At 41.1% G+C, this 27,995-nt stretch overlaps 1 protein-coding gene and 1 long non-coding RNA gene across 3 annotated transcripts in view; one reads left to right on the top strand and one right to left on the bottom strand.

Moving 5' to 3' along the window:
- The window catches only part of ABCA12 (ATP binding cassette subfamily A member 12), a 97,312-nt gene that overhangs the window by 30,387 nt on the left and 38,930 nt on the right, over positions 1-27,995 (bottom strand). For both annotated transcript variants that reach the window (XM_085552763.1, XM_032445977.2), the window contains exons 4-24: positions 27,028-27,116; positions 25,538-25,647; positions 24,681-24,866; positions 23,736-23,914; positions 20,950-21,062; positions 19,881-19,974; positions 15,598-19,749; positions 14,853-14,968; positions 14,053-14,159; positions 12,876-13,129; positions 12,637-12,749; positions 12,032-12,156; positions 11,140-11,313; positions 10,068-10,232; positions 8,860-9,061; positions 8,155-8,294; positions 7,493-7,612; positions 6,270-6,360; positions 4,760-4,939; positions 3,175-3,481; positions 726-840 (exon numbers count right to left, since the gene is read on the bottom strand). In XM_085552763.1, the coding sequence (XP_085408889.1) occupies positions 726-840; positions 3,175-3,481; positions 4,760-4,939; positions 6,270-6,360; positions 7,493-7,612; positions 8,155-8,294; positions 8,860-9,061; positions 10,068-10,232; positions 11,140-11,313; positions 12,032-12,156; positions 12,637-12,749; positions 12,876-13,129; positions 14,053-14,159; positions 14,853-14,968; positions 15,598-19,749; positions 19,881-19,974; positions 20,950-21,062; positions 23,736-23,914; positions 24,681-24,866; positions 25,538-25,647; positions 27,028-27,116 (7,132 nt within the window). The remainder of the gene's footprint in view (positions 1-725; positions 841-3,174; positions 3,482-4,759; positions 4,940-6,269; positions 6,361-7,492; positions 7,613-8,154; positions 8,295-8,859; positions 9,062-10,067; positions 10,233-11,139; positions 11,314-12,031; positions 12,157-12,636; positions 12,750-12,875; positions 13,130-14,052; positions 14,160-14,852; positions 14,969-15,597; positions 19,750-19,880; positions 19,975-20,949; positions 21,063-23,735; positions 23,915-24,680; positions 24,867-25,537; positions 25,648-27,027; positions 27,117-27,995) is intronic.
- On the top strand, positions 157-27,195 carry LOC116653691 (uncharacterized). The gene is made up of 2 exons (XR_004308042.2): positions 157-374; positions 27,052-27,195. It is a non-coding gene; the product is annotated as an uncharacterized LOC116653691 (long non-coding RNA).

Below are 27,995 nucleotides of genomic sequence, written 5' to 3'. Positions count from 1 at the left end.
GCGTGTCCCCAAAGCAATATTCAGAGACTGTCAACTGGACACTCTTATTGTCAGTCTCACTGCTGTTCGTTGGGTGATCTTTCTTGAAAATACTTCTTTGGTGATTCAGTGTTTGTTTCCATGGTACCAAATAACAAACAAATCTGTCTGAGCTTTATTGCCTGCTGAAGCTTAGCCTCCCAAAAAGTTCTCTGCTGTTCATCCCCATTGACTGTGTTCACACTGAAAACGCAAGCTAATTTAATAAATTCCCTATGTCTCAATCTGATTTCTTTTTCAACAGGCAACCTGAATGAAGAACTTCATTTCAGAGAAGCTGACGTAATATGCTGCACCTTCTGAAATGTTAAGTATAATAACTCCAAGGATAGGAGGTAAGTCACTCTTCATGTCTTTGTTCCCAGGAGGTTTGACTCAAAGTCAGTTTTCAGAGGGCTTTAAATCTTCAGAAAACTTGTAATTTCATAAGGTCCCCATTTTTTCCAGTGTTCAGAACAGCAAAGCAATATTCCCACTGCTTGAAGGGCAAATGCCCTGCATTTCTATAGTTCTGAAACTGCCCACAATGTCACAACTTGAATGCTGCAGGTCAAACAATAGGTATTTGCCATATTATTTTCCTTAATGTTTGTTTTGCTCCATTTAGTGTCGCACATGAGATGTACTACCTACTAATAAGGAAAACTTGTTTATACATTTGCACACCCCAGAACGTTTCAGCATACCTCATAAAGCCTCAGATCTTTCTCCTGAACAAGAGTTTTAACAAAATCAGCTATAAACAGCACCCAGGCAGCCATCAGAGCAAATGGAAGAGAGTAGGTCACGCTGGTTAAGAACCTGTAAAAGGCAAATGCAGGCTTTAGTTGAATGCAAAACATTCTAAGGATTAACGCTTTATACAGAATGTATTTTTTTTTTCAGGGAGTATAATTAATAATTAAAAAAAAAGAAAAAAGACTATTTTGCTATTGCATTGAAGATTCTATTAAGAGACTCCTGTACTGTTAAAAAAAGAATAGCACTATTAGAAAACATAGGGATTTTTCCAGCTTGGTTCTCAAACAATTTTGTTTAGCAGCATCACTGGCAAGAGCAGAAACCAGCAGTGGCATCTTGTGACTCTGGTGGGTGCATCCCACTTGGAAATACCACAGCAGTTGACTGTCCTGTCAATGGATACAGTGGCCTGATTTTGTTATCAGACTGTATCACCCTGCCAGAAGCTGGATGTCAGTGCAGTCTCTATTACTCCAGAGGGTGGTTATTACAGAGCCAAGTCTACCACACCACAATTCTTAGTTCCTCCTCTTTATAACCTTCCTCCTGTGCCAATTGTGTGCTGAGAGAAGGTGCAACAGTAGCCAAAAGTAAACTTCTCCTTTAGTGATGGAAAGCAAGTTTCTATTGTAGGAGATTCACTTCATGGTATCTACAGGGCTTATGCTTCCCTCCCTTATTTCTAAAGCTGACTTAAAAAAACAAACAAAAAAAACCCAACAGCATTAATTCTTAGGAAAAGTTTAAAGTACGATAGCAGTAGGAAATCAATATGATTGGTTTTTTAATTACATTTTTAACTTGCGATGTCAAAGAGTTCCCAAAACTCAGCACTTTCAAGGAATTCTTCTTCCTTCAGTGCAAACAAAGTCCTAATATTTACATGGAACAATGACAAGGCATTGCAGTCTACCACTTCTCTCTTTCTTACTTCCTTGCTTTGGCTCTTTTGTTGCTGTTGTTGGGGAAGAGCTCTTTTTTTTTTGTTCTGTTTGCTTTTTGTTCAGTTGTTTGGGTGGTGTTTTGTTTTTTGTTATCACTTTGTGCACCATCTCTAGGCCATTAAAAATCCAGTATTCCTCCACTTTCAGTGCAGTGGTATATACGTTCACTTCATTTCTCTACAGGATTCTAACTATGCGATAACAATCAATAAACAGCCATTTTCTGATGACTTCTACTGGATGGAAATAGGAAGCCTTTAGGTATTTTAATAATTGAGTATCTCATGACCCTCTGAACCCAGGGCAGGGAGGGAAACCCAGAGGCAAGCAGTTCACTCAGCAGCCCAAGAAAAAGCAAAAGAACAGATAACTGTAGTTGAGTGCCTCCAGCAGACAGTTAATCATTGTGCAAAACTATCTCACAGCAATAACCCACACACTTGCTGGAAGCTGACACCTGGTTCGAATGCTCACCTGCTTGCATACTTGCAGGCACTTTGCATGCTAAGAAGAGATTATAAGTTTCCAGCTGTCGAGTGACAGGCTGATGTGGGATTTTAATAGGTCTGTTGTAGCTCCCAGATCATCTTTTAGCTCATGCAGTCGATATGCAAAGCTCCTGTGCCCATTCTGAAATCTTAGTCTAAGAAAGACCCTCCTATTGTGGATTGACAGCCCAGCCTACTAATGTAACTTGTTGAACATCCTTCAGAGCCTGCTGATGGACATGAAATCATTTCCCTATGTGTTTTCCATTCTGCTTGGCCACCAGCTGTGGTCAGGGTAATAACTCTGAGGATGTACCATCTTGCCAGCTTTCCAACATCAACCAAAATTGTTTTGCCAGTGGGACCAGTCCTCAGCTGTGAGAGATTGGCTTCTCTCTGTTGCAGTTGGCAGAGACATGGTTTATATTAGCTTCAGATCTGGCTCAAGATGAGTGGAAAGGAAGATGATCCGAAACTTTTTGATCTGTTTTGCCATTCAAAACTTACTTTGGTCCACACACAGTTCATGCTGCACCGCTCAGTATAACAGGTTGTTAAACCTAACAACTTGGCTCATCAAAAGCTTTTCTGTCCTCCCTCATTACAGTGGCAATGAATAGTACAATTTCACACTCTTATCCTTCTTAAAGCACCTGTGAGAGAGGCACCTGTATGGAGTACTATTCACTACACACTGAACATTAGCTGGAATCAGTGGAATGAATAACAAATAGAACAGCTGGGTAGCAATCTGCAGGAACAAAGCTCATAAACCTGGGGGCTTTTTTTGCACAATAAATGTATTTTCTAAGTTCTGCTGCACTGTCTGCGTGTAAACACCTGCAGAACAAGTGAAGACTCATATTTAACCCAAGTCCTGCCAAACCCAGTCTCATTTCTATTCTGTGTAGTAAAAGAATGACAGCAAATTTTATGGGAAGATGGAAATTCCACAGACTTACATGTCCTTGTTGTAGCAGGGGTAAGGCATGGCCTGGACTTGAACAGCTATTTCCTCTAGCTTCTTGCCAGTCTGCAGATGAATAATGGCTCTTTCAATGCTGTCCTGGATATAGATAAATGCCCTGCTGTAGATCTGGCTCTGTGAGGTGGAGTTGTGTGGTCCCACAGTCCAGATGCGCTCCCTGATCCTGTTGGTGGTCTGTGTGATCCTGCTGCTCATTCTGATGGTGTAGTTGACCACAGGAGGGAGGGCCAAAGCCCCACGGGCTGGGCTGCTCCAGCCTGAAGGCAGCCTGAAAATGATACCTTGGGAAAGAAAGAAAGGGATTTTCTTCAGAGTTGGAGCAGTACACACAGAACATAGGAACTCCTCATCTTTATAAGCCTTGGCTACATTACAGTCCATCATCCCATTTCTCTGCAGCACAGATAATGCTCAGGTGGGTAGGTTGTTAATGTTCACTACCAAGGGGCTGGTATTAGAAATCAAACGTCACTGCAGCTCCTTGTACTTCCAAATCTGGTTGATGATTCTGGCCTCCACATCTTTTCCTACTGAGCATTCAAAAGTGAAAGGCTCCCAAAATAACCAGTTGTGTTGGAAAAACCCTGCTGTTAACATGGACTGCCACAAATCTGTTGGGTACGTCCCTTGCCACATGCACCTCTCATGAACATGCCCATCTGTGCTCCATCAACAGAGCTCACATAGTGGTGCTGTAAAATACACACCTCAGGAGCACAGTATTGACAGCAGTTCATGGCCTATGCACGTATTTTTGTGCACAAAACTCCTGCAAAGCTGAGAAATGTCTGGGAATATAAAAGCTTTGCAAGTTCCTGCTAGGAAACTGCATGCTGTAAATACAACAGGATGGAGGACAAACATAGAGAAAAACTTTTTTTATGGGAATTGACAAATATTATCAGGGCCTGAAGTTCAAGGAATAGAAAAAGTCTATACCTACACCTTAATTATGAGGTATAAGACCAACAGGTCATGGGACTTAAAAGTAAATCCTAACTGCGGAGTTTTGTTCATTGTCCAATACCTAAGACACATTCTATCATTCAGATTAGTCTAAGTTCTTATTCCCTGCTCTTCTGTACAGTCTGATTTGAAGCTGTAATCCAATCCCACAAATGTTAAAAGTACGACTGGAAAGATTCATGATGATACTGCACTGACTGGAGCATCTCAAGATCTTTAGAATCATCTAAATACCTTCAACTGTCTCTTTTTCAATAAAGCATCTTTTCCCTTTGGTGGCCTGAGAGAAGGGCAACTCTGTCACAAAGACCTCCAAAAGGCAGAGAAACTTAGAGAATTAACCCAAAGAAAATGCCAGATGACCAAAGGCTTTCTTTACAGACAAGAGAAGGTATATACAGGACAGCATAAAAACACTGCTACAAGGAAGTCTGAGTGTGCAGCTCCAAATCTCTAGGTGAAAACTGACTGCTGCAGGTTGGGAACTGTGACCACAGCAGGCACTGGTGGAAAGCCAAGCCTCATAGGCTGTGCTTGCACTCCGCACCAGGTCAGCTTCAGTTGACAGGGGAACTTGAGACTCAGCCACATACTTGCAAACAGTTCGTTCTTTAGGAAGAGTTCTTTAGCCATCTTTTCCATTTCCTCTAAGGTTTTGACGGCCCGAATGCGATTAAACGAGACGCAGGAGGACACATTTACTGCAAGGGTAGCTAATGTGTTCAGCTGATCAACAATGTCAGTGTTGTTCTGTAATTCCAGCCGAATATCATCTAGAATAAAATACCAAGAATGAGACCAACAGCATCAGCACATATAGCAAAAAAAAAATAAATAAATCCATCAGAACGTTCTGCTCTTTATACCAACAATGACACCAGAAAGGAAGAGAAGACTTCACACATAACATTAACAAACACATTTCTGCACTTTGCAGTGCAATGAAGGCATGTTGTTGACCCAATTTTTATGTTAATCATTTGTAATATGCTCATGAGTTTGCCTCTGGGAGGATGCCAGCAATGTGATGTGACAGCCATCCCAAATCAGAAGTTGTCACTAACCTGCTGGGTTTCTAAACCTGTGTATGATGCTCACTATTCACCCCGCATCTTATGGTTCTTGATGTAATCAACGCGTCTGCTGAGCTGCTGTCTCAGGGGAGAATGGCCATTATCCAAGCACATCAAGGGAAAGTTATGTCTGTTGTGCTGATGTGTGTACTAAACCTGATAATGAAGTTTAATAAAGATGCTGCTGTTTGCTGGCTGTTTTAAAAGGTGACTGCATAATGCAGCGTAACCAATACGGAACAGCTGCTGCAGGCATGATGATTTTATGGGGAGTCCAGATAGGAGACACTACTCATAAAATAACACAGGGGTCATCATGAACAGCATGTTCACACTGTTTGGACTTCAACAGACTAAAACTACTCTTGGCTCATGCTAAGTTTTCCTGGCATAAATCAGATTTATGTTGAGATGTATGGACATGCTGAAAAGTGAGCAGGGGCAATGAGACCAGCTAGGAGGGGGCTATGAGCACCATGCTGTGCACTATCAGGTAACACATCCACCAATGGCGGTAGCACTGATTCCCACAGTGCAGATCAGCAACTCTCAACTTGAAAGACCACTCAAGACCACCAGAAAACAGCAAATGCCATCAGGGGATATTTTGTAATGATGCTTCTAGCTTCACCAGCATGGGCTCATCCCTTCCTTCCCTGCTCTGGAAAACTTGTAAGTGAAACCCTTATGCAATGCAAGTGAGCTCAGCATTTCCTGTCAGAGTCCCAGGTAGCTCATTTGAAGTGATCATTATGGCTAAACAGTGTCCTCCAGTGGCCACAATCAGCTGCAGAGATTCCCATTCTACCATTCCTATGGTACTCAGGAGAAACATCCCACACAAGCCCTTTGCTTTCTAAGAGTCTTTTCCCACAGAAAAAGCACAAGAGTTTAGAATCACATCTGAGACTGTCCCATCTCCAATTCTGGCCAGAGCAGAGCAGGACTGGGGGAGGACTACAGTTTGATGATTCTGGAGCTTCCAGACCTTAAGTACAAACACAAGGGTAGTGTACATGAAACAACTTACCAAGCTTGTTTATTTGACTGAGCAATTCAACAGCATCCAAATCAACCATCATCTTGATAAAAACCTGCACAAAGGGATTCCATAGGGCATTCTGTCAACAAGCAAAGAGAAAAAGCATTTGGCCACAAATCCCATAAGCTTATTTGGCGTATTGCTAAAACACAACGGATCAGCTGCTTTCAGTTGCATTTATACTTTCCTGCTCCTTTCTTGACCTTCTGTTCTTCACTCTGTTTCAAGATGGAAAAGTGTTAGCAATGAAAAGAAGAAAGATAATGTTTGTTGGAGTCAACAAAAAATGCCTCTTGACTCTCCACCAGGCATTGGACTCCCATGGAAAAAAAAAATAAATCATGCATTCTCTTTAATATGGGGACTAAAACTATAGTTAATTTCATTCCTGTGCATTTTAAATCCTGTGAACGCAGCCAGCACAGAATGGGTAGGGTCCAAAATTTAGTTTGGAGACCGTCTGTCAGTTTTTTATTTGGCTGAATATTTCATTATTCCACCACTGAGTGCAGTCAGCAGAGAATATTTCATCTCACTTCTGCATTTTCTGCTCTCGATTTTCTCTCTGTGCCATGGAAATTACAATGAATTCCAGCCACTGAAATTATTTTTGAATGCTTTAGAGTTTGAGAGATCTCATTTTCATAGTTTTTAAGAAAAGGCGACAATTTGCACCATGGCAAACATGATGCATGTATGTAAAGCATTACAGCCTGCTGCTTTTTGCATCCAACCAAGGCCGGGCTCTTTGGGAGGGGAAAAAGAAATTTCATTTACATTCACTGAGGTACAAAGACATCTCCAAGCTCTTATGTGTGCACCCAGAGCTACATGCTTATTATAGATACTGTTTCATTTTCTGAAAAAGTCATTTCTTGCCTGGTCTTGGTTGGCTGGATCACTCCATCAAGCAGAAAGTTAATTTACAAACTGAAGAGCATTTCTCGCTCATCTTAGCCCTCCAGCAGCCCTCAGCAAGGCCACTGTCAGAGACCATATTATAGACATATCATTTCAGAAAAGGGATTTGCATGGAAAGGTGCATCAGGAGTATTTCTGTGATGGGAACAGGCAGACAGGCATGGAAACTGAAGTGCAGGGCAGAAGCCTGAGCTCAGGTGTTCTTGTCATTACTCCAACATTTTTTTTTCTTAGTGAAAGGAACCATCCTCCCTGTGGGTCAACAGGATAAACAGGGTGAGATCTCATACCTTGATCATTGGAACCGTCTGGTTTAACTTAGTCAGTGAATTCATGACGGCAGGAGACTTATCCAGCCATTCCTGTGACTTCAGGGCCAGATCAGCCATCTGCTTCAAGGTGGCATTAGACTATAAAGGAAGTCCACAACAACGTGTAAGTTTCAATTTATTAATTAACTGCGCAAAAGCTTAAGAAAATAATTGAGGAAATTAAGCTGAGATTCAGTTTGGTCTGGCAAAATTCCTTTTCAAATAAGTACTTTAAAAAAGCAGTTTCATACACGACATTGGGAGCATGCCTTGGGTATCAGCTTTCCTTCTATCAATGGCCTGTGAGCATTAGTTCTGGGAGACATCTCTGTCACTAACTGAAAATATGGAGATAAAGCCTCATGAACCAAAAGCCTTTAAAAAAACCTGTACTATGAATATTAGAACAGCATGATATTTTATTTTTTATTTTTTATTTATTTTTTTTTTTTTTTGAGGTAACATTCATTTAAAGATAAAGGATGACACACACAAGCAGCAATGGGTCTATCAAAAAAACATATCTGACTAATAATAGTCAGAAATAGAGTTCTGCTTCTGAAAGAAACCAGCCTGCGCTAGACACAAATTAAAATCCCTTTGAGAGGGCATATCTTCACATAGTGTAAGCAGAGCCATACCTGTCCCATAATTGCTCGAGTTTCTGGTGTATCTGGTGTATAAAGGATCTTCCCAAACACCATTGGTTTTAAAAAAGACCAAATTAAAGCTCCGGTTGGGGTCTTGACCAGATCCAGGTAGAAAGATAAACAAAACGGTGCTGCAAGGGGAGAAAAACAAACAAACTACTTGTACAGAGCACAAGTAGACCAAACACGAGAAAGCATGGCCCTAATTGTCGCTGCGTCCAGCAAATGACTTCAGGCCTTTCTTTGCTGACTGATACAATGCACCTTGACAAAAGCAATCCATCCCCAGAATCTCCTGTTGCTGAACTCAAGACAACAAGAGCCCTCATTGTTTGAGCCAGGATTCTCTGCTTGGAGGTTAAGTGGAGTTTTGTGAACTCAGAGGAGCTAATAATGTCAAGCACAGTCGGGAAAACTATGTATCAAGAAAAAACAGTGACCCATCCAGCCCTAGAACTGCACCATCAACAAATGGGAAACGCGACAGTATCAAACACTGTTGGGCTGCGCAGGCTCTTTGCCTTTTAGCACTTACAAAATGAAGCCACTAGCAATTTAGGTGAGGTAGATCTTCAACAAGCATAAACCATGAGCCCTCCAGAGAAACATCAAGGACAGTGATGGATCTCTTTGGAAGTGTGAGAGTTTGGCTTTGAAATGTATGTTTGAAATGGCACGTGAAAAAGTCAGACTTACTGGAATCATGAGGAATCCCATATTTCCTCATCATGTTTTGGATGTGGACATCCTCCACAGAAGAACTGTTTCTTACAGGGTCTCCAAAATCAGGAAGCAAGGACTCAAAGAATAGGGGCGTGATCTCCTGGTTGCAGAGAACTTTTGACATGGATTTAAATGTGCCATGTGTTATCTTAAAGCTGTTTGGTTTAAGTAGCGCCTGCAGAAGAGGGAAAAAAAGAAAACAGCACACAAATATATCATGTATGCCACAAGCACCCAGTTCTGAAGAGGAAAAAGATAACAGAATGAGAAGGTGAGGATTAAATACTTTCACAGTGATTTATTACAAGAAGTTTCTTTCCACAAAATGAGAGGCTTTACTGGAAAAGCATGCTTTTATGGCTAACCTCTGCTACATCAGAGGTGGAAAAATCATTTCAAGGTATGGAAGTCAACGTGGGAACTGCCCATAATTTGTGCAACAAGGTTATCCAGAGGCATATATATGTACAAGACTGTAGATCAGAAAGGGATGGGATCCAATGGTGTTAGTGCAACCTGACGTTACTGCAGCTGGTGCAGCAGGGTTTGTACTGAATATTTTGGGCAGTCTTGAGGCTGCAGATATGGTGTAATGGACACCAAAGCTGGAGCAAATTTTTGCTGTTGACTTGAATGGTTTTGGATGGTTTGTAGTGGGAAGTTCCCCAACTGTTTTCAATATCTAACTTCTTCTAGTGCGCCTGAATATTTTTGGGGAAGTCTATCATCCTTCAAGACAGTTCACAGAATGATGGAATCACAGGGGATGGAAGGGACCTCTGTAAACCATCCAGTCAAACCCCAGCAATAAAGCAGTCTGCCTAGAGTAGGTTGCACAGGAAAACATCCAGGTGGGTTTTGAATATCTCCAGAGAAGGAGATTCCACAACCTCTCTGGGCATCCTGTTCCAGTGCTCTATCACCCAGTAGCTCATTCTCTGCATTTCTGTTCCTAACGTTCCCTCCTCCAACCACAGTGAACTGTCCCACTGTACCAAATCTAAGCACTCTCATTAAGGCAACGTGAGAGTTTAGTAGAGATTAGTCACAGGACTTTACTGCTTCAACAGAGGAAGCAGTAATCCATGGTTTAGTGCACCTTCAGCTTCTAAGGTAAGAAATTGCAGTGAAAACTGTTCCAACGGCGTTTTACCTCCAAAGCAAATACAAACTACACGTACCTTACTCAGTGGCATCCTTCTATTCTGACGGAGCTTTTTCAGTGAATGAATGGCTTGTAGCAATGGATCAACATCAGACTCTACCCGGTGTCGGAAATGTTTCATTTTTGTCAGAAGGTTTAATATCTTGTCCACAGGTTTCTGAATTTCCTTAGGGAATAACACCTGCAAGAGGCAGGAAGGAAATCAATTACGATTTGCATGGATGTGCGAACACATGCAGGCACACACCCATGATCTCCTGCTAAGATGGAAACTGTGGGATGTTCAGAGCTGTCAGCAGGCTTAGGGAGTGGATGTCCCATGGGAAATGAATAGGATTAGTATTCCTAAATCCCCATGTGTTTTTGCAACCCTCTCCCATGCACATTACACATCCTAATTGGCACAAGTTTCCAAACACCTTCAGTTGGGAAATGTGTATTGGGTATTCACTGGGATGTAATCCAAGTTTCTAAGAGGTAGCATTTTGCACAGTGCAGATGTCAAACACTACAAGTGACTTTTGACCTCAGCCAAATGGACTGGCATTCCCTTTTTCCCCTCAGGGTCACTTCTGTAGCACTTTACAATGTGTATTCAATACATAGCTCCCACTGAACAGTGTTTCTACTTGCTGTTTCTGTATGTGTGGGATATTTGAGTTGTTTAATAATTTGTCAGTGACAACTAGATTAGGCAAATATATTTTATGGGATATTTTTGAAGACTTCCCCTTTCGGGGGATAAAAATAATTAGCCCAGTGCCTTATTTTGGGAAGCCTGAACTCAGCTGGGAATGTTCAATAGGTTGTGACAGCACACAGGTGATACTAGCAGACAGGGAAGCATTTAAGAGTAAGAAGCATTAGAGTAAGTCCAGTGCCTTTAAATTAGTTTTGCTGGTTTACACCATCTGGGATCTTCATTTCTAACCACACTGTCACAGCAAACATATGCAATAAAAATTACTGCATGAGCAAAGCCTGATATTTGCCTTGTGTAAATCAGCATTGCTCCTGGCCACTGCAATCCTTTCAGCCACTGCATGCAGCAAAGACTACAGAAAGCACTCTTCAAATCCAATACTAACCTTGTATAAGAAATTGTAAATGTCTAAGTGTTGTAACAGGGTGACCCCAAGGATGTACGTCTCACGAGTCCTCTCTGAAAGAGAGAGATTGCAGAACTCTTCTGCTACTGTTTGTAGATGTGGGTCAGAAGGACGGATGCTACAAGACTCCAGTTGGAGGATCTGAGAAATTAACTGTGTATGCACAAAGAAACGATTGGTTAAGGCCTGGACTACTTGCTCCAGTATGCATCACTTAATCTTGCCTAGCTGTTGTTCCATCCACACTGTCATATTTCAAACCTGAAAACCAGAAAATGCCTACTCCTACTCCAAGGGAAAAATCCTAAGGACTGTATTTTACTGCTCAGCTTGCACATAGCAAAAGCTTTTGTGGTTTCTATTGACTGCTGTATATGAAATCTGGAAAAGAGCACACTCTTTAGGCTTCAGTCCAGACAAGATGGCTGGGAAAAGGAAAAGCATCTTGAGCTCTGTTTGCTCATAAGGCTGAGGAAGGCAAGCTCATCTCTTATTACAGGAAGCTATTTTGGACCCCTGACTACTTCTACACATCCTGGTTAGAACTGTGCTTTTCCATCTGGACAGCACTGAGAACCCCAAAAAGAATCCTGCTAGGTCCTCGTTAGCCTGTTACATTAACCTGTGCCCTTGCTACAGTCTGGAGCAATCATGCATCATACAGTCCATGGCAGTGGCAGCTTACCAGCTATTGGTGACAGCCAAAGAGATCGTATGGCTCTTGTTCTCTAATGGATGAACTGGCATCAGTGACTACATTTCTGATGGCTATTTTGACTTATAACGTGCTATGTTTGTCTGTCCCTGTGGGACTGTTAACTTTTCCTTGTGCTGTCAACAGGATCGCTCTCTACAATACCAACAAACTTACGTGACTGCTGTTTTCTGGGAGAGACGCTTCCAGAAGGGCATCAATACTGGCTGTGGACATTCTTGTTGTGTTTTTGAGATCCTCTTTGAGCTGGTCCACATTTTTAAACACATCCCTTAACTTTTCTGTGAATGAAACCAAACAGAAATTGATACAGAAGCTCTCCACAGATGTACAGCAACCTCAAGAGCAAAGAGAGAACTTTACTTTTGGTAAAAGGTGAAAGTGCTGCATATCACTGCTGATTAAAACAAAAACAAAGCAGACTTGTAAAAGAGTCATATTTCCTTAGTTTTACAGTCTAATTGTCCACTATGAGCTAAAGATGGCAGGTTTAGTGAAAGCAAAGTTTGCCCAAATACAAAGACTTGGGACTTTCAGTGTTCAGGCTTTTGGGGCAGTACAGAAAAAACTAGGCTGGTTTAACACTGTCTCTAGAATTATCCTAGACAAAGGATCCCAAGGACATGGGACATGGTGTTTGGTTACCCCATTAATATCACTTCTTAGTAGCAGCTAAACAAGTCTTGAGATCCCCAGTAGAAGTTCTGAAGCCAATGATGATGCTCACAAATGAACACTGTAAAGAAAATACAGAAGATTACCTGGAACACTGGAGTCTGTTAAATTCTCTGTGATGTTCAACATGGAATTCAAAGCTGACATATACTGAGGAATCTCTTGAAAGAAAGCAATTTCTGGTACATTTTCTTCAAACCTAATTTGGAAAAAAAAAGTAATAACAATAACCACAAATTAGGGAATATGAGAAGAAGATAAGAAGCCTTTGTATAGTTTTGTAAATAGAATACTATGGCAGCCTAGCTTGGGGGAAGAGCCTCACCACATTATTTGTGCCTGGACATCTGTAGCATCTCCAATCAGTACGTTCCAAAGATCCTTGGAGACCCTTCTGCCATTCAGTACATTGGTCACAACTTGATTGCTCAGCTCAATAGCACGGAGAAGCTGTTCATGAGATTGACTCTGTTCACAGAGTTCTCCAAAGCTAACATTAGGAAGATGGCAAATATGCTGTATTGACTTAAAGCTCTCGTAGTCACAAAGAAGTGCCGTCAGATTCCGGAGGAGAGATATCTTCAATAAACATTTTGAAAAGGAAGACAAACGCACAAGTTAGAAGACAGTATTTTAAAGAATCTAGATGTTCCTTTGCATTTTTCTTTAGGGTTATTAGTATTTTTTTTAATTATACCTTTATACAAAAGGTCTCAAATAGAACAACTCACAACAGTTATTCCTTTTGTGATAGGTGTAGCTATTTGGATAGTCGGTCATCCCTACAACAGCACTTGAAAACAGCACATGAACAGGAGCTGGCTAAAAGTCGGGACTTCTCCCTCTACCAGCTTGATGTGCAAATTACAATCCTTTGCCTCGTCTTCTACCATGGGTTTTCCTCTTTTCTGACATCCCTCTTTACATTATCAGTCATAGCAAGAGCTGCCATGCCTGAGTACATGTTACAGAGAAACTCATTGCATTATTTTTATAGATACAATAAGCAGTGTCAGCATGGAAAACTTATCTTTTTTAAAAATATGCTTTTTTACTATTATTGGTTTTTTCTATTTCTCTTCTAACACAGAGAGACAGAATAAAGTGCATACCTGCTATAGCTCAAACATGAATGTATGATGTGAGAAGTATTTTATTCAAGTGAGGCATTGCTAAATCCAAAGCTGTCTAGGGAAATACATGAATAAATATTGCTTAGGTGCTTGATCTCAGAAACTACAGCATTGTTGTAAGGCATCTACCCTCTCAGAAAGCCGGGTATACACTGTGCACAGGACTGGTATAGGAACAAGTTTGTCAGCCCAGGAAAGTAACGACCTTTAAATATAGGCAGAAGACAGTTTCCTTCCTAGCTTTTATCAGCTGTCCTATGAAGACTTTTTTTTCTTTTTTTTTTTCATATGCTGTTTTCCAAATTTTCCATTGCACATTCATGTATCACTGCAGGATGTCCTTCAAGTCAGCATTTTAAGCAGACTCACTTTTAGCTTCAGGAGCTCTGGTATGGATGAATGTTTCTCAGAGGTATTATTTTGCATAAAATAGTTCTTTTTCAGATGAGTTTGCTTCAAGAGCAGCATGATGTTTTCTGTGGGAGGATGAAAACAAAAGTTACTTGAAACAAAAACACCAGACTTGCAGAAACTTCATAGATGGGGATACTGGCACTTTCGTGCCAATGCCTACTGAGCACTGTTAACTTCTACAATATCTAGTTGGCTCAGGACCTCTGAAACCGCAGTCCAAGATCTGGATTGCAACCTGCTGATCCAGTTTGAGTAGGTGCTCAGCTCCTAAGGAAACACACCCCACACTTACAAATACAACTTCCAACAGTGAGCTTCAGAGCATGCTTGGTATCTCCATTCTGTCAGCAGATAAACCTCTGAGGTTTTACAATAAGCATATATCATGAATATCTACTTGAAATATCATGCTAGCACTCAAAATAACTGCTGTCATCTTAAGGGTACATAAAGCTTGGAAGAGAAAATAGGTTTCTATTCATAAGGATTCGTTATCTGAGTGTCAGCAACCTGTCATCACATAGAGAACATCACACGTGCCTTTTGTATATAGCTGGATGGAAAACATATCCACAATGTGACATAACTCAAACAAAGAGGAGTCTGGCTTCCCAAAGCCTCACAGCTGCAGTTAATTGCCAGCAGATGAAACCACATAGCGCTATTCCTTCCCACCATTACACAGAACCCTTTGAAAAGTCAGACACAAACATATTGCAGCTGAGGTCCCACAACATTAATGGAACCATGATTACCTGTCAATTCGCTGTCTTCAGCTTCAGTGGCATTTATTAAACACATCAGGTAAGGGTTACAGCTATTATTTGCTGTCACTTGTAAGATGGTACTTTCAAATTCTAAAAACAGAAACCTGAAAAAATAAGGCAGGAATTTAAATCAGCTTCTCCTTCAGAAGCAAAGGTATGTTAGCGAGCGACCTGTCAGCTGCACAGATGCTGCTCCTTGGCAGCTGTAAATAAGAACCCCAGATGAAGCCATGCATCTCTCATGACACTTCCTAAGTGGGTACCCACCCTGTTTTATTTCATCCATTATTTCTGCCATTATCTCCCAAAGCTGTCATTCACTCTCAAACCATAAGGAAGAGAAAACACGCTTGAAAGGTTCACTGTGGAGGCAATACTTAGTTAAGGCATGCTTACAGGAGGCCGAGAAGCAAAAATTAAACTCATACCACAAAAGAAGGGATTCCAAAGAGTTTACTACTGGTGGGAAGCCTCCTACAGGATTCTACTTCAACCGTGAATTGAGATATGACAACACAGATATTTTTGGAAAGCCTACATTCAACTATACGTGCAGCTCAGACAGAAATTCACTGTCCTTTGATTTAACCTACATTACATCTGTTGTCTTGAATTAAGATGATTTTGGAACAAAATTGCTCCACTGGAAGAAACTCAACTTCTTGCAATGCTGGAACTGATGATAGATGCAACTCACTGAAAAAAATAATCAATATCCAAAACCCAGACTCACCGTGTGATCAGACTGGTGGGTGACAGGGTTTGGTCACTTTGAGTCCAAGGCACAGTCTTGTTGTACAGGGTTTCTGCCATGTCAATGAAGTGATGAGCAACCGTGTCAAACACAGCATCCAAAATAGTTTGATTGGAGTGAGAAGCTGAGCTGGAACTTGTACTGAGTTCATTTAGCAGATCAGAGATGTTCAGCAGCTTAAGAACATAGTGACCAGCTTCTGAGATGTCTAGAGCTGATACACTGTTGGCAAGGTTCTTTGCCTCTGCTTCCAGTAACTTCGCAAAGGCAGCCACTTCAGCTAGGTTACTTTCATTGTTCAGTGACCTGTCAATCACATCCCAGATGCTTGAGAAATAGCTCAGTTTGGTGAAGTTGTAAGAATCTAGGAATCTCTGCAGCATGTTGTTCATGCGAAGCTCGCTCTGTGACATGATGAAGAGCATGGACAGGTTATTCCAGCCTGAAGAGCTGTTGGAGAAATTCAGGGAACTGAGTTCTGTCTCATTCAGCACAAAAGGAAGGAGCGTGTTCAAAAGCTGAGATGGGAGCTCATCACCCACATCCTGGACTGAGATGGGGCAGGAGGCATTGCTCTGCAGCACTGTCTCCAGGAGTGCAGCCAGAGCTCTCATCTTCTCCTCTACCCAAGAGTTTTCTACCTCAGACACAAGCTTTAATTTGGAAAGGAAACGCAAGGAAAATCGCAGGGACTGGATGGTGCATGACAGCTCCTTGGAAAAGCTTTCACTGCTGTTCTTGTAGACAGCAGCAAACTCCGGAGACAGCTTCAGGTTCCTTATGGCAAGCTGGAACATTTTGGTGAAGGTTTCATTGCTCACAGTCCCACTCTCAACATCCATGGAGGCAAAGAGGTCTTTGCAGGGGCTTGTGGCCAACGACTCACTTAGAGTGACATTCTCAAAAAGCATCTGAAGTGTTACGTGGAGCACATCCTGAGTGGAGCAATTCTGGATTGTTCTGCCACTGCTGTCTCTGTTCTCAAGGAATGGGCTCAGGGCTAAGAACATGAGATCCACTGCTCTAGCCCTGAGTGAAGCATTGCGTGGTAAGGAAGACTCACTGAACTCCTTTAGCAGAAACAAATGGAAGAAATGATAGACATTGCCTGTTTTTTCTTTAAGTGTTTTGTTCAAGTTCATGTCATGAAAGACTTTCACCCCTGCTCTCCATATTTCAAACAGTCTCTGGGTATAGTTGCTGTAAGAATCAAATAACAGGTTAATAGTTTCAAGGTCACTGATGTTGTAACTTTTCTGCAAATCTTTCAAAGTAAAGATACTCTTTCGTATGGCTTGTGAGTACATAGTTTCTCTGGAGTCACCTTCATCATACAGCTCAAATATGGAGGAAATAAAGGTCATCATCTTCTTCAGTTCCTTACTGAAAGAAAGACTGGAGTCATTTTGTGTGGTATCAAACTGATTTTGCAGAATGTCTAGAACGGACTGGAAAGTAAGATTGCCTGTGCTGTCCCAGTTCATGGACCAAACAGCTTCAGCAATCTGGAAGAAAGCATGAAGTTCATTTCCCTGCCTTCGATGAGGGGAACTCTGGAGCTTCTGCATTAGCTTAGACAAAGAAGAGATCAGCAGATAATGATCACTAGTATTCACCTTTGCCAAAGCAGCAAAAAGCTTCTCAAGGGCCAAGAGCTGTTCTGATAAATTTTCTGAAGTTATAGGGGTCAACAAGAAGTCAGAAGATAACGATGGCACTTCTTCACTTGCACTGGGATAATTTTCTATGTCTTCAAGCAAAGCTGCATGAAGTGCAATCATTTTGATAACCTCCCAAGTCTTCTCTGTATTAAAATGAGTCTTGTTTGAGATGATCTGATTCCAAATCACTGCAGCTGTGGACAGAATATCTTGATTTTCCATCCCTTGGGGATTAGTGTAAAACAATCCTTCACCACCTGTCTCAAACAGTGGGATCATTTCTTGAAGTACTCTTTCCAATTCTAGTGTGCTGTTTGTGGCAGAAGTTGAATTGAAGAAGTGTTTCAATAAACTATAGTAATCATTCACACCTGAGGATTTCATTCCTTCAGAAGAATTACCAAGAATATTATATACTAATGTTTTTCCAGGAGCTAGCCCAAAGTCCACAAGAATTAGGGCTTTTTTCACAATTTCCAGGAGCTTCACATATTCATCCACTTCTGTTAGGTTCCATTTGGTGGTCAGCACCTTGCCAGTGGCATGCCACAGACGCAAAAAGTGTCCCCATTCAGACTTGCGGGAAGCATTTCCACCAACCTTTAGTAGCTCATTTATACTGCTGTTCCAAGTGAAAACAGTTGGTAACAGATGAGAAAACACAGGCACACTATGCCAGCCTGCAGAGCTGTCGGAGAAATTCAGGGAATTGAGTGCTGTCTCATTCAGTACAAAAGGAAGGAGCGTGTTCAAAAGCTGAGATGGGAGCTCATCACCCACATCCTGGACTGGGATGGGGCAGGAGGCATTGCTCTGCAGCACTGTCTCCAGGAGAGCAGCCAGAGCTCTCATCTTCTCCTCTAACCACGAGTTTTCTACCTCAGACACAAGCTTTAATTTGGAAAGGAAACGCAAGGAAAATCGCAGGGACTGGATGGTGCATGACAGCTCCTTGGAAAAGCTTTCACTGCTGTTCTTGTAGACAGCAGCAAACTCTGGAGACAGCTTCAGGTTCCTTATGGCAAGCTGGAACATTTTGGTGAAGGTTTCATTGCTCACAATTCCACTCTCAACATCCATGGAGGCAAAGAGGTCTTTGCAGGGGCTTGTGGCCAACGACTCACTTAGAGTGACATTCTCAAAAAGCATCTGAAGTGTTACATGGAGCACATCCTGAGTGGAGCAATTCTGGATTGTTCTGCCACTCCTGTCTCTGTTCTCAAGGAACGGGTTCAAGACTACATGCAAAAACTCCCCAATTTTTGCCTTGAGTGAAGCATTGTTCTGTATAGAAGACTCATTGAACTCCTGCAGTACAAGACGTGTTAAGTTATAGACAGCATTAATCAGTTCCTCGGTGGAAGCTTCATTGGCATTTCTATAGTGGAGTATTTTCATACCTGTCCATAGAAGTTCAGAAAATCTCTCAATGGTTTTATTGTCAAAATTAAAGAACAAATCTATATATTTCAATTTACTGACATTATAGTTGAGTTGTAAGTCTTTTAATACATACAAGGTCTTTTGTATGGCTTGAGTAACTAGTGAGATATTGGCTACTTCAGAGTTTTCCCCATCAAACTCCTTAAATACAGCTGCTATTAATTCAGACAGTTGACCAAACTGTTCACTGAAAAGACTATTTGAGTTATTAATCAGCTTTTCAAAATGGCTGTTTAGTACCTCTAACAACTGCCCATAGGCTACAATGCCTGTATTATTCCATTTCATTGATCTCAGCTTTTCAGCAAGGCGCCAGTAGCCGTTCAATTCATGCCACCGTGATTCACCCATGGAGCTTTCTACTTTCCGCATCAGCTCAAACACAGGCAACAGTAGGTACTCATAACCTATGTTTTCATGTGTCAGTATAAAAAATATCTTCTGGAGAGCTATGAGTTGGTCTGGGAAGCTTCTGTACGACACAGGTTTAAGAAGATAATCAGAAATCAAAGACGGTATTTCTTCCATTCCATCCAAACGATCTTGTAAGTCTTCCAGAAATGATGGCATGCTAGTGATGAGTAGCGTTTTGAGAGCATTCTCAGTTTGTGCTGCACTAAAATTAGAATTATTTAACAAAGCTGGATTCCAAATCATGGCAGCTAATTTTAAAGCACTCTGAATTTCTTTCCGCTGGGTCATTATATTGAAAATGGAAGTCCCGTTAAAGTCGCTCTGTAATTGCTGTGATGTGAAGTTATAGATTTCATCAATTATTTCCTTATTATATTCTTCCTTTAATTTATAATCACGATGTGGATTCACTCCCAGTTCAAGAACTGCGTACAATTTCTGTAATGTTTCTTTCTTCAGATTTCTGAATAGATTTAAGCTTTTTAATTCACTCCTATTCATTTTTTTCTCAAAGCCTTTTAAACGATGCAGAGACTTTTGTATGGCTTCTAAATCATCTGAATTAATGGACCTCTTGGAGACTTTTCCACCAATCTCTGGTAACTTTATTTTTCTGGAGGGGGAAAAAGAAAGAGCATTTTAGTGAATATGAAATCAATGCGAGTGGAGATGTGAAGTGATTTAGAGCAAAGATCATAGATTTGAGTTATACTGTTAGTAATATCCCTTTAGTCAATGCCTTACCTCAGAACGTCTTCCAGCTCTGATACTGAAGTCCACTTATCTTTCCAGTTAAAGAGATTACAAATATATCTGATCACCAAACTTTTTTCTTTATCTACAACAAACAGATTAAGGTGATATTCATATTAGTCTGGGAAACCAAGAGGAGCTCTCTAGCAAATCTGCCACATAAAATACGCATGTATGCTGTTAGGCTCCTGTGACATGACACAAGGTCCCAGACAGAACTGCCCCTTTAGGTTGGAAAATCAGGATCCCACCTGCCATTGCAGAAATGATTTTCTATCTCAGGAACAGTTCAATGGTCTGAGTAGAAACCGAGCTCTCCTCCTGATTTAGGACCCCTTGACCTAATATTATTACTGGATTTCTCTCTGTTCACTTTTTACTACCTGCATCTGAGCACTGACTGCATAATGTATGTCTGCCACAGTTAGACTCACCTTGATATCCCTATGTGATCCAAGCTTCTCCACCCTTCACATCTCCATGCTTTCCCCTACTTGCACTTCATTAATCTGCGTTCTTATTCACCCCAACTTCCACCATCTCCACCAACCAACAAATAGAGAATGGATGGCATTTTCAACCTGCCCCTGGCAGCAATTATGTGCTGTACTTTTCCCTTGCCCACTCTTATAACCTCACTTAAGAGGTGGATGTCTCTGCCTCTATTGTAAACTGAAAGGGAATGGAGTAGAAGAAGAGCTACTCCTGACAATTACAAGTCCAGTCTCAATCCCTACCTTGGTAAAGACACAAGAGTTTGACAGAGCTCACAGCTACAGGCAGGTATTGACAAAAAAACTTTAGGCAAAAATTACTGTTCCCCATTTCCACTGAGACTGCAACGGATGTTAATTCATCACCTCCTGACAAAACCAAGCTATTTTGCTTTTCCAGTCAAAATGAGGCACTTTATTCACATTTGTAAAAAGTTGAAAGGAGAATTCATTATGCTGAGCCTTGAACAGTATGCAGTTGGTATGGTTACTTATTAGCCTGCAGTTTGCTTATCCTGAGCACCACAGGTTTTCAGTAGAGATATGACTATGTGGAGGAATCTTACCTTGCTCCAAGCAATTCAGGGAATATGGGGGATCTGTAACCCCGTTTTGAACAGTTTTGAATCTATCATCAGTAACAAGTGATGCAGAGACATTCTGAACTGCCAGCACAACACTGAAGGGAAAAAAAGCACAAGGAAAATAAATAGTGGTTGCAGCTTTATGAGTAGAAATAAAGAAGTGTTCAAATAGGAAACAGTGGGAGTACAGCCTATGATTCTTAAAACTTCTGATAGAAAAGACAGTGCTCCTACTTTTAAGTATTTGTTCGATAATGCACAAGACACAAAGATAAAGGGCTTTGAAGGGAAATCCTTAGTGGTATATTAGCAGTACTGTGCATACTGCATTCATTGGAAGCATTTATTCAAAGGGTTATGCAAAATCTATAGATCACTTAAATTCTCACAATAGGTCTTAGAAAACACTCAGGTGATACAACACCCTTGTGATTCACTGCTGTGGGTGAATCTCCTCCTAAGAGAAAGCAAGAGGCAGAGCAGACAAGGCTCCTGGGAGAACAGGCTCCTTGGAGATGGTATTTTCGGATGGAAGAAGCAATCACAAATACATAACTCCTACCATTTCCAATTTTCCTTCTTTACTCTTTTATATTGTAATAACCAAGCTTTCAGGGAAGCAAGGATATATGTATATATCCTTATATATATGTATTTTTCAGTCTCTGGAAAGACCAAACTGACAATCAGTCACCTTGTATAACAAGTGAAGCTACTTAAAAGATTGCCTGTTCAATGTGTGCAGGTTACTAAAAACTTCAGGGTGGTTATTAGTCCCTTTTCCTTCTCCTATATAAAGAGCAGCTCTTCACTCTAGGTAAGGTCACCATGGAATGCATAATCTCTTGCCTGCCCAGAGGTCTACTGGCGATGCACACAACACTTAGCTGAGCTGATTCTAGTGGCATGAATATAGACATAGTGATTTGTGGGAACAGACTGCTAGTGAGAACAGAGCACCGGGGATCTCTTTTCTTCTCATTTAACATAATGCCTCCACGAAGGTTTTCTGGACTTTGTGCTCACGTTTCCATTTTGCAGAGGTGCTTTTTAGCACCTGCCTCAGAGGTGGAAGAAGCTGCTGTTATAAATGACTTATTTAGTTGAGCACAATTTCTTGTCTTCCACATCTTTATTATTATTTTTTTTTAAATACAAGAAATTCCTTTCACAGCATTTCTTCAGGAGGTCAGAACTGCTTGAGTAAAAGACATGGCCAGGCTAGCTAAGATGTTCTTTTGTAAGCCTCATTAAAAAACTATTTGTGCACTTCATTTGCAGTAACTCTTTACTAGCTGCATTTACAGTGCCCCATGCTAGGCATAAAAGCACTGCAGTCCTGGTGGTGAAATTCTCTGGGCTTCTCTGTTGTGTCTCTGAAAACTTTGCCCAACTCTGCAGTCATGAAGCAAAGCAAAGCAGCACAGTAAATATTAATTCCTCCTGGGCACTCAAATGGTGCTAGTTCTCAAGCTTGATACTTCAAGCCAGAAAGTGTGAACAAATGCAATAATCCAGTGACATTTCAGTCACAGCAGCATGGACAAAACATCAGTGAATAGCATTAAAAGCTCACCACACTGCAATGGACTCCTTTAAGGATAAGGTCACAATAGCTTGCAAATAGTTCTCCTGATGCAGTAAGGCAAATTACCTGGACAGAATCACAGAATGGCAGAATGGCTCAGGTTGGAAGGGACCTCAAAGATCATGAATCTCCAAACCCCCTGCCACAGGCAGGGCCATCAACCTCCACATTTAATACCAGACCAGGCTGCCCAGGGCTCCATCCAGCCTGGCCGTGAACACCTCCAGGGATGGACAGGGCATCCACAGCCTCACTGTGCAGCTGTTCCAGCACCTCACCACTCTCATAATAAACAACTAGCCCCTGACATCCAACCTAAATCTTCCCTCCTTGATACTAATTACACCGGTTTTTAAATGCTTTGGCAACATTCTAGTGATGAAAAGTGAGCTCCTCTAAGCCTGAGTATAATCAGACTGACAAAGGTTCTATAACCTCTTCTGGCAACTTTGCCCAACTGTTCATATGCATAAGAAAAACAAAAATGTCTGAAGACCGTCTGTTGTTTGCTTTCCTCCACATGTGCTGTAAGAAAAGGAAACTTCAGGCTAACTTCTAGCAGTCATACAGACAATAGACAGATAGAGGACTTGGTACACATTCCCCAGTCTCATGGGTCACTCAAGTCTAATTCTGAGGCTAAGCCCATTTTAGTAGTATTCAAATGTATTCAAAGCCCTGCATGAGAAGAACCAGGATCCTTCCCTCCTCTGCTTTCTTGGGATTCATTTTTGAGGAAGAAAACAGCAGTAACTGGTAACTGTTTTCTTTAAAGAGAAGTTCTGGCTTCCCTACGAATACATAAGGTATTCGGAGCCACTTGAATTTGGCTTTGTTGTTTCTGGTAAGGAAGTGGCTAGATGCCATTTTAGCAGAACAACTATCCAGCAAAGAGGGCTTTCCTTTAATGAAAGACAGGGGGTATTGCTTACCACTATTTCTATATGCATATGGAAGTGCCTCTAAGTAGGACAGAAGACAACAAACAGATCACATCAAGCTTCCAATTAAAAAGTGAACAAGAGTCAAGGAAAATCAAAACACTGCTAGCTGCATTAATGGCATCGCCCAAATCAATTACACTTTTAAGTTAAGGCCCTTCAAGGTGAAAATGATGCGCCCTTAGTGTTCATCACAAGCCCATCACCTTTCAGTGCCCCCCCTGGCATTTCATTTTTACCTGCTTGCATTCTGAAGAAAATCAAATATGTCTTGGATTTGCGTGCTGCCCTGAAACACATCTGGAGCCAGCAGAAAGAGATGCCACAGGGATGTGTCGTTCTGCACTTGGGAGATGAGCGTTAGAAATGAGACCATTTCGTTGACAAATGCTGCTTGGTATTGTGGGTTGTGTTGCACCTTAAAAAATAACAATGCAAGAAATTATTTAAGCAGAAAAGCCCTTGTTGCTAGTGGCTCTTTTTATGTTTTCCAGTCTGCACTGCACTTTTACACAACTCTACGAACAATGCATTCAAAGGACTGTAGTGACAGGCAGTAACTGAGAGTGAGCGTGCTTTATCTTCATACCTCAGATTGCTCAATAAATTCTCTGTTTAGACAAGCCTTAAAATTCAGAATGTCCTAAATAGTCCAAAGACTAGGAGTGCGAGAAAAAAAAATGTCAATTCTCGTACTGGCAAAAAAGAGGGCATTATATTTAAAGGATCCATTTGCTTTAATTATATACCTTCTCCAAAGACAAGTGCTGCTTCAGTCACAAGTTGTTGGATGAAATGCAGGAGTTACTGGATGAAGTTATATGGCTGATGTAATACAGGATGAAATTTACAGCCTCCCTTAGCTTTAACTATTCTCTCATTTATGCCACACTCTCACATTGCTCTATCTACTTGCCACTGTAGGAAATAAAAGTGAGAAACAAAACCTCATGGCATGGTGAGGAACTCTTAGTGGTCGCTATTTGGTAGCTGGCTCTCCTTGCCTTTCCCAAAGATCTGTGTGTTTACACTAGTCCACAAAAACTTGTGTTGTAGGTACTTCAGCATAGAGATGAGCTATTCTAATCCAGGTGGGGACACACTGTACCTCCAAAACAATGTGCAGAATTGTGTGAACTAACAAAGCTACTAAAAGACATTAGGAAACGGTCGCAGGCACTCACCTGAGACAACTGGCTTCTGAACTCTTGGGTAAAGGACTCTAAAAGCGATGAGTCCGTAAAGCAGAATGTCCTGTAGATGTTGGCTGCCATCTTCTCTTCGGTGAGTTCAGGAGCTGGGATGTATCGTGACAAGATCTCACACAGAATGACTTTGAGATTTGCTCCCACTGAATACTGAGTCTTGCTCTAGAGGATGTAGTATTCAAGGTTAAGGAAATACTCTATCTGTGATGGTTTTAGACAGTGCTGAGAATATATATATATATATATATATATATATATAGACACAGATATCCTCATGTACATGAACAGACATGCAATGTGTTTATAGGACACTCTAAATGTTTGTTAATCTACCATTAATAGCAGAAAATGTCCCTAGCATACTGGTGTCCCTTATATGCTACCAAGTTTCAATTACAAAGGATTTATTCTTATATTGATTCAATTACCTACATAATGAACGTACTGTACTCAACACCACTGCTTCAGCAGTGTGAGCAAATACAGAATTCAGTGGCAAAGCCATCTTTAATTTCACATGAAAAACCACCTAAACTCACACAAGTTTTGAGGAAAATGCCTCAGGTTACTGCTTGCCTGTTTTGGTCATTCAAAGTATTATTCCCCAAGGTATATGGTTTATCTGGTTTCTGCTTAGAGAATAATAAAGTCATCACAAAATTTAAAAGTGCATCCACAATAACTGTCTTCCTCTTCACAAAATGAAGCTAATTCATATAATAAGGAAGATCCTGAAGAAATAAAGGCCACACGTGGTACACTGAGCTTTTAATTCTTTACATATAACTATACATAAATGCTCAGATAAAGCTATTATACAAATACAGACTTACCTTCCCAAAACTAAGGGTCCTGTTGAACATGTTGATAAGAGAAGTCAAGTTGGATGGTGATGAAATATTCCAAAGTGTGCTTTCTCCCTGAGATACCAAATCCTTGAATGCTGCAATAACAGTTTAAAACACTGTATTTTACATAACGTCTTTTAACCTCTTTGCTACAGCATGCTACATGTTAACTAACTGACTACAGTCCATCTCCAAAGGTACAACAAATAGCAACCTGTAATTATTTTAGATATTCTTCTGATGTAATTAAATCCTGGATTACATTGCTTCCTTCTGTATCTTTTTAAAAATTACATGTATTTAACTTCTTGCTTGTGGTTCAGTGTTAATTTCCGCCTGTTTTCTCCAGTCCCACAGCTACCCAGCACAGGGAGAGACATAGGCAGCCTTACAAGGAAGCACACACAAGCTCAAACCTATAGTCCCAAAAGGGAGAGCTCTCCAGGTGTCTCTGGCACCAATGGGTGATACTCGTTATTCAGGAACAGCTTACACACAGATTTGGAGCACCGCTGCCTGCTGCACATGGCGGCACACTGCTAGGTCACCAGCTGATGCACGCCAAAGCCAACATTTGCACTGAGCAGCCTTTGCAAAACACACAGCTCCATGAAACTAAAGGAACTATGCCAATTTATTTCAGCCAAGGCTTTGACTTACGATTTTTATCTTATTTTTTAACTATGAGGTAAAAACTGAGTTCTTTCTTGATTGTGGCCATCAATGTGAGCTGATAGTTCCTATAAACTCTCACTGATTTTTCTCCCTGTGCCCCTGTGTTCAGTTGCTTTTGCATGCCCATGCACCAAGGAGCGAATGCACTGCCAGGAATGCTAATTGGAATGCTGAATGGCTGGGGCAGAACGGTCACAGAATGCAAATCTGTAATCATTCATTTGATCGTGAGCTCCCTGGCAAAAGGACTATCCATCATGACGACTTGCAGGCAGTACTAGCCATTACCACAAATAAATAATAACTGTAATGATTTTACTGAAAATTTAAGCCTGAAAGTTCCTTCAGGAAAGAGAAACACGTCAGAGGAGAACAGCACCAACAATAAATATCCACTGTGGCACAGAAGAAGACTTGTGTGCTGGATAAATGTGGCTAAGAGATGCATTTGAAAAAAATCATAAGCTGTTCATGAACAATTTGTGGGCAGTAAAATGGCAGTATTCCATTAATAGCCAGGTCTTTAATTAATGTCCAAACAGTCTGCAATCTCACATCACTCCTGTGAAGTGTAACAATTTAACCCTGGTTTATGGGTCAGTTTCCAGAATTCTTTTCTACAGGCAGTTACTTGTAATTATTCCCAAGAATTTGCACTAATGTCAAGGCCTCAGTCACGTGCCTGTACAGAACACATACATCATTTTAGCAGCGCTCTAAGAACTGCATCTGTGTTGAGAGTGCTTTGAAAGATCACCCTTTAAAGACCAGGGCTTTACATACAGCCGTGAATAACCTACCCAGTGATGCATTCCTGCTTTTAGGAACCTCAGCACTCCATGGTGATGGATGGTTGTCCTTGGACACTCTGGATGAGCTCTTCCTCTTACTGAGGGAAAGAAGAAGAAGAGAAAAAAAGACATCTGTGAAAACTCAGCTTCTTATAATTAAGCTTACGTTTAACTGCAGTGTGACTCAGGATGTGTCTATAGCAGAATTTCACGGTAGGTGTGTTGAAATCTTGGTTGTGTAAATGCTGAGTTCTGTCTAGAAGACTGGTATGTATTTTGAGAAAGCATGCTGTAGTGCTCTCAGATGCTAAATAGATGGAGGGGATTGCATTCATGCCTGATATGCAGGGACAGCAAGGCCTCACATACATTTTTGGTTGTTTAATCTTAAACAAATTCCCACTTCTTTGAAAGAAGGCTTCACTGTATCCCCCACCAACACGTGCTCAACAGAAGAAGCAGTGCAGAATTTCATGACACTTCTAATGAGGCTCAGACTGGCCATAGCAGCCTTTATGTAAGCTGAAATAGCTCTAAGTTATAACAGCAGGCTGTACGCCTGTACCAAGAAATCCTTCAAGACATCAGGATTTCACTTCATCCTTCCCAGACATTTTACTTCAGGGGAAAAAACATTGGAAGCTGTTGATGTTGAGCTCAGTGTTTGAACTTAGTTCCCTTCTATTCAGGGAAATCTCAGCTATTTTTGCACACCTTGGTAAATGCTTCTAGGGAACAGAATAAAGGATGAGAACGTTGCCTATTTTCTCTGCTGAGCACTGGCAAGACACAGTTTTAGGGCAGGTTAGAAAATAGTTTCACTCGTTTGCAGAATGCATTAAAAAAACATTCTAGGTCAGCTGAATATTACAAACTATTTAATGTTCAACAGTAATACATTCAGACAATCACAGTCACAGCTTAAGCCTTTCCCCTTCATGACAATTTCATCCACCACAATTCTGCTCCTGAGGTAG

Source organism: Coturnix japonica, chromosome 7 (assembly GCF_054131305.1).
Source record: "Coturnix japonica strain WE chromosome 7, WE-NBRP24, whole genome shotgun sequence".
Taxonomy (NCBI): Eukaryota; Metazoa; Chordata; class Aves; order Galliformes; family Phasianidae; genus Coturnix; species Coturnix japonica.
Note: the sequence above shows the minus strand (reverse complement) of the source record. Positions and strands in the feature narration are given on the sequence as shown.